This window comes from Xenopus laevis, chromosome 1L, assembly GCF_017654675.1.
Source record: "Xenopus laevis strain J_2021 chromosome 1L, Xenopus_laevis_v10.1, whole genome shotgun sequence".
Classification (NCBI taxonomy): domain Eukaryota; kingdom Metazoa; phylum Chordata; class Amphibia; order Anura; family Pipidae; genus Xenopus; species Xenopus laevis.
This window is the reverse complement of record NC_054371.1, coordinates 166560726-166571401: the sequence shown is the minus strand read 5'-3', so window position 1 is coordinate 166571401 and position 10676 is coordinate 166560726. Positions and strand designations below refer to the sequence as shown.

Sequence of the window (10676 nt, the reverse complement as noted above, 5' to 3'; positions counted from 1 at the left end):
ATCATTCTAAAAGTTAATCTTAAGGTAAATGTCCCTTTCGAAGTGTGTGAGATACCCTGACTTACCCTGTTCTGTGCACCAATGAAGACATCTCTGAATCTGTTGTCTCAGAGGAGCTAAAGTGCTTGTTACCCACTGCAGTACAGCAGAGCTTAATAAGGATGCAGAGTTTATTATAGAAGAGAGTTGTGGGAGTAGTATCGAGGTGAGAAACCTGGAGTCCGCAAACACGTTGGGTTGATCCTCTTCATACAGACTCACTGACCTACAAGGTTTACAGGGATACTGTCAGTAATCTAAGAAGTAGGCTGGGAGAGCTAGAAGAAGCAGATTTTTTACCAGTTTACCTTTCCAAAAGAGAAGAGAGTGCAGCATCAACATCAAATGGAGGTAAGCGCAACATAAGAGAAATAAAGGTTTCTTCACAGTCCACAAAATGTTCCCTCAGCAGATTTAAAAGATGTAGCAGGGCCCGGTCACTCTGCATGGTTCTATTGGCTGGCTGAGCCAACACATACACAGCAAATCTGGCAGCTGCTTCTCTCACGCCTCTGTCCTCATCCTGCAGCAGGTCCACCCCACAAGCTATAGCCCTGAAGGTGCAGAGAAAAGGAGATTTTGTGTTACCGTTAAATCTCTTTCTCTTCAGTCGCTTGAAGACAGGAGACAGTGGGGTATAGCTGGTATAACTAGGAGGCAGGACACAGCAAGAAGAATAACTTGCTCCTCCTCCACTGGCTATACCCCTCTAGTGGGCGGAGCCTAATCAGTTTGTACCAAAGGAGGTTAATATGAACTAATCAACAAGTTTAACCCAAAACTCTTGGCAATTGCCAACATATCTGAAAGAAGAAGCGAGAGCCTCCTCTTAGGGAGGGAAGTCCTGTGTCCCCCAAGCAAAGAGAAAGAGATTTAACGGTGAGTAACGCAAAATCTCCTTTTCTCCATTGTCAGCTTGGGGGACACAGGAGACAGTGGGGACGTACCAAAGCTGTCCCCGATATACGGATGGGAAGATGCCCTATGCAGTAGAAACAACTGCGGCCTGAAGAACCTTCCTGCCGAAGCGTGTCAGGTGTTGCAAAAGTGTCAAAATGGTAAAATTTGATAAACGAGTGGATAGATGTCCACGTCGCTGCTTTACGCAATTGCTCTGCCGAGGCTTGATTCCTGACTGCCCAAGACGTGCTCATCCCCCTAGTAAAGTGGGCCTTGATGTTAGCAGGTGGTGACTGTCCTTGTGCCGAGTCGGCTTTTTGGATAGACTGTTTTATCCACCTTGAAATGGAAGCCTTCGAAGCTGCTGAGCCTTGTCTTGGTCCTGACGGAAGAACGAATAGTGCATCCGATTTGCGGATGTCTTGACTTCTATGCAAATAGAGCTTGAGAGCTCTAACTGGATCCAAGGAATGGACTACAACTTCTTTTAAGTTTGCTGGTGAAGGACAAAATTTTGGGATGGTAATCTCCTGGTTTAGATGGAAGGAAGAAACCACCTTAGGTTGAAAATATGGTACGGTGTGAAGTACTGCTCTATCATGGTGGAAGGTGAGGAAAGGTGATCTGCACGATAAAGCACTGAGTTCTGATACTCATCTAGCTGATGCAATTGCTAATAGAAAGACTGTTTTCCAAGTAACCCACTGCAAAGATATGGACGCCATGGACTCAAATGGTGGTCATTGAAGAGCCTTTAACACTAATGATAAGTCCCAAGTTGCAACTGGTGCTCGGAAGGGAGGAGACACATGAGCCACCCCTTGAATAAATGTTTTAACATCCGGTAAAATTGCTAACCATTTTTGGAAAAGTATTGACAAGGCGGATAGCTGAGATTTGAGTGATCCAAGAGAGAGAGGCCCTTGGACAGGCCATCCTGTAGGAATTCTAATACATTAGGTATTGAAAGAACTCCAAAATTCCTTTCTCGATCCATGCTCCACCGATGGTAGGTAGACCACACTCTGTGATCAGTTTTTTCAAAACCAATTTTCTTGCTGCTTTCATTGTTCTCACCACTGAATCGGAAAAAACGTTCTTTTTTAGTATTTGGGTCTCAAGAGCCACGCAGTCAAGTTGAATCTGGTTGGATTGGGATGACGAATTGGCCGGATGTGCCGGGAGTGTCCACGGATCTACTATTGACAGATTAAGGAGATCTGAAAACCAAGTTTGCCTGGGCCACTTTGGAGCTATCAGAATGAGGGTTGCTTGTTCCCTCTGAAGCTTTTTGATTGTTCTGTGCACCAGGGAGTACGCTAGATGGAAGTTCCAGGGAGATGTTAGTGCATCCGCTGCCTCTGCCAGAGGGTTACAATCGAAGAAGGCCTGCACTTTTCGGTTGTACCTCGTTGCCATGAGGTCTACTTCTAGCATTCCCCACATTTGTGTTATCTGGTCGAATACTTCCTCTACCAGAGACCATTCTCCTGGATCCAATGTTTGCCGACTGAGAAAGTCTGCTTCCCAGTTCTGTAATGCCGGAATGTAGATGGCGGATAGCTGAGTGTGATTTGCTTCCGCCCATTTGAATATTAATTTTACCTCGTTCAGGGCTGATCTGCTTTTTGTGCCACCCTGGTGGTTTATATATGCCACCGCTGTGGAGTTGTCTGATTGAACCTTTACTGCTTGACCCGAATGGTCTCTCTGCCAATGTCGAAGGCCCAATCGGATTGCTTGTATTTCAAGAAGATTTATCTGCAAGAGACTTTCCTCTTGACTCCATCGACCTTGTGCTGTACAACCTTCTATTACTGCTCCCCAACCGAATAGACTGGCATCTGTCGTCACAAGACGCCAACGAGGTTCTCCCAGTCACCACCCTGTTGAGAGATGTTGGGTCTGTAACCACCATAAGAGTGAAGATCTGATTTTGTGTGACAGCCGAATCTTTTGGAATAGGGATTTCCATTTCCAGGCTGTAAGAATGTTCCATTGAAGCGCTCTGAGGTGATGTTGTGCAAATGGCACTGCTTCTATTGCGGACACCATGAGCCCCAGAACTTTCATGAAGAACCTGACTGAATGACTTGTTTTCGTCAGCAAGGCCCTGACCAATGATTGTATGTTCCAAATTTTTTCTTGAGGAAGAGATATTCTCTGAGTCAGTGTATTGAACTGCATCCCTACAAAAATCATGGATTGACTGGGACATAGAGATGACTTCTCCAAATTGATGTACCAACCTAGCTCCTTTATCTGGGACATGGTGATGTTGATCAAATGTTGAGCTTCCGCTAAGGAAGGTGCATTGATAAGCAGATCGTCAAGATACGGGGTTATTGAAACCCCTGTTTTCCTGATCAGTGCTGTGGCTACTGCCATTATCTTAGTAAAAACTCTTGGTGCTGATGTCAGACCGAAGGGAAGTAATGTGAATTGGTAATGCCGGTTTTGGAAGGCAAAATGCAAGAACTTCTGATGAGGAGGGAATATTGGAACGTGCAGGTACGCATCCTTGTTATCGAGTGAGCTCAGGAACTGACCTTGATTCATTGCCGCTATGATGTATCTTAGCGATTACATTTTGAATTTTCTTGGTCAAATTAATCTGTTGATTTCCTTCAAGTCCAGAACTGGATGGACTGACCCGTGCTTTTTGGGAACCACCAAAAAGATTTGAATAATATCCCTTGAAAATTTCTGAGGGAGGAACGGGAGTGATCACCTGCTGCTGAAGGAGAGATGCCACAACTTCCTGAAAAGCCTTGCGTTTTGCCGGTTCTTGAGGAAGCCTTGACATAAAAAAGTGTCTGGGAGGGATTGATGAAATCTTCAGATGATAACCTTGGGTAACCACCTCATGAACCCAGGAGTCTTGTGTGGTTGACAGCCAAACCTCTGCAAAGTGCCGCAGTGATCCTCCTCAGGGCACGAGTTTTGACGGCCTGCATGCCCGGTCATGCTGAAGTCTGGTGAAAGGCTTACGGTTCGGCCAGGAAGACTTGGGCCCCCTTCCTGTGGAAGATTGTCTGGTTGGAGATCTGTTACCTTTGTTCTGTGATGGACGAAAAAAATTTCCCCTGCGAAATGTTGTGCGTGCTTTTGGTTGTGGGAGCAAAGTACTCTTGCCCCCAGTGGCTTGGCTGATAATTTTGTCTAAGTCTGGGCCAAAAAGAAGTTTTACCTTAAACGGTAATGAGGTTAAGGACTTCTTGGAAGAAAAGTCAGCCGACCATAGTTTCATCAGACCAAGATTGTACAGTCCTGCTTACCCATGCTGTGGCTAATATCGGGTGAAGGGCAGTCCCTGATGCCAAAAAAGTGGAGTGAAGGAGTCCCTCCATCTTTTTGTCCATATGATCTTTAAATTAAGAAGCATCTGGAACTGGTAATGCGGTGTTCTTGGAAAGTCGGGAGACTGGAGCCACTACCAACGGTGGTGTTGACCACTTCTCAAAGAGATCAGTAGAGAAAGGATACAGCTTTAAAAATCTGCGAATTGGCTTGAAAACGCGTTTCGGGCTTGTCCCATTCTTGCTGGATTATCTGATCAAGTTGTGAGTTAGAGGGAAACATTGGTGAAGATCTGCTGTTGCACTTAAAAAGGACTTTTGACGTATCAGAGCTTCCTCCAAGCTCTTGTAAATTAAACGTCTCTAATACAGATACAATCAGAGAATCCACTGCTTCTGAAGAGAATTTAGAGTAATTGGGTCACCTTGTGTTACGGCTGTCTCTACCTGTGAAGGCTGAACCACTTGGGGTTGAGCAAGCCCTGGGAATTTTGGAGTTTGTACAGGAGTTTTACATTTTGAGCAAATTGACTCCTTATGGCCAAGTGGTAACTTTTTTTCGACACTTGGAACAGGCTAAATATCTAACTGAAGTGGTCTCCCTAAGGAAAGGACCCTCACTGGTTCCATCAGACATGTTGAATAAACTTGGTTTATTTATTTTTTTAAGACTGAAACCGGCAAGAATAGCGAGGTTATACTGCCCGCTCCCACAATATGGACTGTTCACAGCCTCTTAAACTCTGTAGTAATGCAGAGTTGTTGTGAGGTGATGCGGTGCGCTTTGAAAATGGCCGCCAGAGTATTTTCAGCAGTCTCGCGGAACTTTAGTGAGTCCAAAATGGCACTTGCGAGAGCATGCAGAGCAGCCTTGAGTTACTGCGGGAATGCCGAAATGGAGCTTAAACGGGCTGAAAATCCCCGGTGCGATCCTTCTCACATGCACAGAGAGGATAGAAGTATGTGCCCAACTTTGTATACCTGCTCTGGGGCGCCCGGTGTTAGATTAGCATTAACCCTGGTTGCCTAGCAACGGTGACTGGACTCCAGATGAAATATCTGTGGCCGAAAACTTCCTCAAAGTGTGCAGAGGGAAACAGGCTTTAGGGAGACGCGGCCCATACTCACCCACAGAGAGAGACGTCCAACAGTCTCCTGACCATGGCTGTCTCCTCCTGTCAGAGAGGAGAGACTTTAGGCTGGATGGTCTGTGCTGATAGCACTGCCCATCCAGCACGGACAATTCCCACGTTGGGAGATGTCAAGAGATTATCTACTCAGTGTAGGAATCCTGACTTTCTCCTAAACAAAAAAAGGAAAACATTTTCAAATAGAAGGAAAAATACATCCTACCTCCTGAGGACACAACAAAAAACTGATTAGGCTCCGCCCATTAGAGGGGTATAGCCAGTGGAGGAGGAGCGAGTTATTCTTCTTGTTGTGTCCTGCCTCCTAGTTATACCAGCTATACCCCACTGTCTCCTGTGTCCCCCAAGCCAACAATGGAGAAAAGAAGGCAAAGATTATAAAGAAATGGTTAATGGATAGATAAATAATAGTATTTGATAGAGAGAACAATAGATAGTTTATATATTATTCAATATCAATATTATTCAATAAGTCCTACAGAAAAAGAAATTTTATAGAAGCAATCACGAGGAAACTTCGGGCGACTACGGAAAACAAAGCGATCCGAGAGCCATCCCACCGGCAACTTACATTCTCGGCAGTTCAGGAAGATTAGTTGCCAGAAGAAGAGGCGATTTGTCGCTGGGCAACTAAATCTCATAATGGGAAATAATGATTAAAAGTAGACTACACGTTAGTAAAGTATGGGCACTCCTGCTGTAGGGAGTTGCTGAACATATTGTCTAAGAATATCACTGTATATGACAAGATGTATTACAAATGATTACAGCAAAATGGAGTAGAAAATATTAGAGGAAACCGAATTATGAGAAAGGGGGCAGGAATCAGCTAGTAAAGAAGTTGCCTCACCTTACAGCCAAATTTGTAATCCCTGCTTCTGTTTCTTTCAGTGTGAATCTTACTAGCTGTGTTCCTGCCAGCTCCAGGGCTTGTGCTGCTGCTAGTCGTAGCTTTTCACAGGACAGCTTAGCACAGCAGAAGATAGCCAATAGCCAGGTGGAAACCAGGGAAACGTCTTTCACTGACCTACAAATTAGTCAATATAGTTATATACAGTACCAAGAATAAAACACTGCAGTCACTACATTTGTATTCAGATTTGTAGTAAAACCACCAAAACAATATCACTGTGAGGTTTGTGGTGAGGAGCCGATGCCAGAATGAAACTACACTTCTTTATCGTTTCCTGTTCTGTTAGTTCCTAAACTAAACCAACTTTAAAAAGTGCAACCTTGTCTTATATACAATATAATCAAATCTTGAACTGCACCCTTTACTAAAATGCTGCCACACAAGGTATGCATGTACAAAATATTGCTTTTCCCCCACAGATACCCATACATTACCAGTGTTTTAGCAGCAAGCCAACAGTGCTCAGCGCACAGCTCCTGAGTTGTGGGGTGACTTTGTCCGACTCCAGAAGGGATAACAAGACATGGATGCACTGCATATCAGCAGTTTCAGAAGGAGAGATATCTGCAAGCTGGCTGCACTTGGTGTGGATATAAACAAAGCTCTCTAAATACGTCACAAGAGCAGCACTTGGACCTTCAGAGAGCAACCTAGAGCACAACATTTCCTGACAGAATGATAGGGAAGGACAGTAAACATTAGGCAGTGTATTTACAAAATGTGGTGACAGAAAAGATAAAATAAGCACTGTTTTACAAGAATGCCATTGATAGTAAGTATAGATTTCCAAAATCCAGCCCAGCGTTTTTAAATGATTCCCACTGTGAGGGTTGAGCTCTTTTTGGGAGACCTTGTTATAGAGATCAGGGTGTCACACCAGTGACATACATAAACCATAACAGCAAGACTCCAAAACGTCTGAGCAGAGCAGGCACTCTAGGGTAGGCACATGGGTTATATTGGGTAACGTTTGACCCACTCCTGTACCCCACAGCAGTTAGAATTCTCATCATTTCAATTGTATTTGATATGTAAAAACATAATCTTAAATGACTGCTAGGAGTCACTGGACTGGAGAAAATATAACCCTATGTTGCTATGATGTAGCCATTTACATTTTACAGCTTGTACATATTTTTGGGGAAAGGAGGGGGGTTTCTGCTCTCCCCACTGCTTGCATCTGCAATAAATGAAGAGTAAAAAATGTTCTGGTAAAGTGTAAAAATGTCCCTTGTTAGTACATGTCCATTACCTGTAATGTGTCTCTTACAATGCTGGCTAGATTTAAAGGCAGATCACGCTCCTGGTTTTCATTCACCCATTTCAGAGCAGCTGGCTCATCAGCTCTCAAAGCAGAGCTCACATAGGGGTACAGAGTTGCATCTGAAGAGGAAGCGGCTTCATTGCACAGATAAGCAACACATGCATCATGAAAAACTGCTGAGCCCACCTGTATGAGATAACAGTAAGAGGTAGAAAAAGGTAAGTACAGGGGGTGAAAGAGAGGACCAGAAGAAACAAAGTAATGCAAAGATGTATAAAGATCCCCACTCCCAATGGGGTCGCTTAAAGGAGAAGGAAAGGTTAAAACTAAGTAAGCCTTATCAGAAAGGTCCATCTAAATATACCAGTAAACACCCAAAGTGGTGCTGCTCTGAGTCCCCTGTCAAAAGAAATACAGCATTTCTTTCCTTCTATTGTGTACTCATGGGCTTCTGTATCAGACTTCCTGTTTTCAGCTTAAACCTCATTGCCCTGGGCAAGAGCATGCTCAGTTTGCTCCTCTTCCCCCTCCCCCTCCCTTCTCTACTGTAATCTGAGCCCAGAGCAGGGAGAGACTCAGGCAGGAAATGATGTCACACCATGTTAATACTGCAGCTCCTATCCTAAACAAACAGAGTTTCTAGAGTTTTTTACTCAGATATGGTAAAACATTCTACAGAATAAATATAGCATTCTAGCTTGCACTATTGCAGCTAATCTATTGGCAATAAAATGCCTCCGTAGCTTTCCTTCTCCTTTAAAGGAATTCTGTCATGATTTTTATTTCTAAATTACACTGGTTACACTGCAAACAATTCACTGTAAAATATAAAATTTAATTCCTGAACCAGCAAGTGTATTGTTTTTAAGTTGTAATATTGTGTAGGCAGCCATCTCAGGTCATTTTGCCTGGTCATGTGCTTTCGAGAAGAGCCAGCACTTTAGGATGGAACTGCTTTCTGGAAGGCTGTTGTTTCTCCTACTCAATGTAACTGAATGTGTTGCAGTGGGACCTGGATTTTACTATTGAGTGCTGTCCTTGCTGTTCTTAGATCTACCAGACAGCTTTTTGTTAGGGAACTGCTATCTGGTTACCTTCCCATTGTTCTATTGTTAGGCTGCTGGGGGGGGGAGGGAGGGGGTGATATCACTCCAACTTGCAGTACAGAAGTGATTGAAGTTTATCAGAGCACAAGTCACATGACTGGGGGCAGCTGGGAAACTGACAATAAGTCTAGCTCCATGTCAGATTTCAAAATTAAATATAAAAAAATATGTTTGCTTTTTTCAGAAACGGAATTCAGTGCAGAAGTCTGCTGGAGCAGCACTATTAACTGATGTGTTGTGAATTTCTTTTTTTTCCCCATGACAGTATCCCTTAACATAACAAATATAACAATATAAACTATATATAAATATATAGGCTCGCACCTCTATGCTTTGCATCTTTGCCTTTAGTGTATTCAAAATAGCCTTCCGCACAAGCCTTGCAAATTCCTTTCCGCAACTTGGCACCAACACAGAGAGAATGTCTAGGAAAGCAGCTCGCACCAGCGGGCACTTCTGGGCTGGAGACAGCAACCATAGCACTGCAAGCAGCTTCTGCTGCACCATCTCTAGCACATCCTCTGTCAGGCTGAACAGAAATGACATGGATATTGGCAAGAGAAAATCAAGAGTGCAACAAAAAAGTCAGATACCAGATACCAGAAAACAGATAAGAGAAAAAACAGAAGTTTTGATAGACATCAGTTTAAGCTTCAGGTGCCTATATGAAGGTATAATAGGGCTTGTTCGGCAAACCTCATCTAAAAAAACAGAGTACAGACAGCAAATTGTTTACAGAACACCAAGTTAGTTAGAGGTAATGAAAATATTAAGGTCTGGGCAGGAAAACTCAAGGTAACCTAAGATACACAGAAAGAAGGAAGCAAGGAATGATTTGGTGGAGGCTAATAACATGATTTCACATGGGACATCAAAATCAAACTCATACAAAATAAGACTGTAATAGTAACAACACAGACCTTCCGATTCCCCTTTACTATCCAAATGTTTCTATATTTCCCTTTAAAAAGGAAAGGACACGGCTGAAATTGATTAGCTTACATAAAGTCATGTATTAATTCACTGAAAAGCAGAACACTTTTCTCGAGCACTGTTTAAGCAAGAAAAAAAAAATCAGAACACACACAAAACCCAAAAAGGTATTTAGAGTAAGCACAAAAAGGAACATGCACTGAAGTGAGCAGTTTCTTATATCTATCCTAGTTCCTTTTATTTGACTCCATTCTCACCATCTTTCATTCAGGGCTGGTACAAGCAGAGCATGAATCTGCAGCAAATTCCCATGCAGATAATTGTGGGACACACTTTCATTGTCCTGAGGAAGTTTGCCAATCAGCTGGAGTAACAGGGTATGGTAATTCATCACCTGGACAACGGGCACAAGAGCACGGGCAGCCATGACACGCACTGCATAGATAGGGTTTCCTGCTAGCTTCAACAGGGGTTCCAAAAAACAGCTAATAAGAAAAACATGTACGAGAGTGTGAGTTTTGCAATTCCTTCTCTCCCACGCAGAATAACTGAGCTTTGCAGTACCTGCCATCATTGTCTCCTCCAGCTTGTAACTTGGCTAACAGGGCAAGAGGCGGATGAACACTGGGGTGCAGCATTTTATCTGCATGCTGGGCACTGCACAACTCTTGCAGAAGCACTCCCTGCATTCCTGGAAACTTCCTCAACAAAGTCCCCAAAGATAAAGTACTCTGCACAGAGCTGTTTGCATCACTGCGAGATAGTCCCAGTATTCCATTTGTAAGCACACCTTTAATAAATAAGTTACATGTGGGATGTGGTTTCAATTGAACAAAACATGAGCTTACACAATTATACTGCATATGTTTTGATTATTCTGATTGGTTGAATATTGTCTTTAGGACTTACTGAAAAGTTGCAAGGCTGCGTTACGCATGGCCCAGCAGGGAGAGCGGAGATAGCAGAGTGCAAGGGACATCAAGGGAACAGCATAGACGAGCAGAGATGAACGTAGGCCTGCAGAGCGGATCAGAGTCTGCAGGGCATGTACAGCTGAAACCTGAAGGGAAAGGA

The 10676-nt window shown here is 43.5% G+C and overlaps 1 protein-coding gene across 2 annotated transcripts in view; it reads right to left on the bottom strand.

The window, feature by feature from the left end:
* LOC108716045 (thyroid adenoma-associated protein homolog) overlaps positions 1–10676 on the bottom strand; it is a 38596-nt gene that overhangs the window by 1586 nt on the left and 26334 nt on the right. For both annotated transcript variants that reach the window (XM_018262014.2, XM_041567024.1), the window contains exons 22-30: positions 10512–10662; positions 10167–10392; positions 9860–10087; positions 8994–9198; positions 7552–7749; positions 6734–6966; positions 6237–6413; positions 348–593; positions 66–265 (exon numbers count right to left, since the gene is read on the bottom strand). In XM_018262014.2, the coding sequence (XP_018117503.1) occupies positions 66–265; positions 348–593; positions 6237–6413; positions 6734–6966; positions 7552–7749; positions 8994–9198; positions 9860–10087; positions 10167–10392; positions 10512–10662 (1864 nt within the window). The remainder of the gene's footprint in view (positions 1–65; positions 266–347; positions 594–6236; positions 6414–6733; positions 6967–7551; positions 7750–8993; positions 9199–9859; positions 10088–10166; positions 10393–10511; positions 10663–10676) is intronic.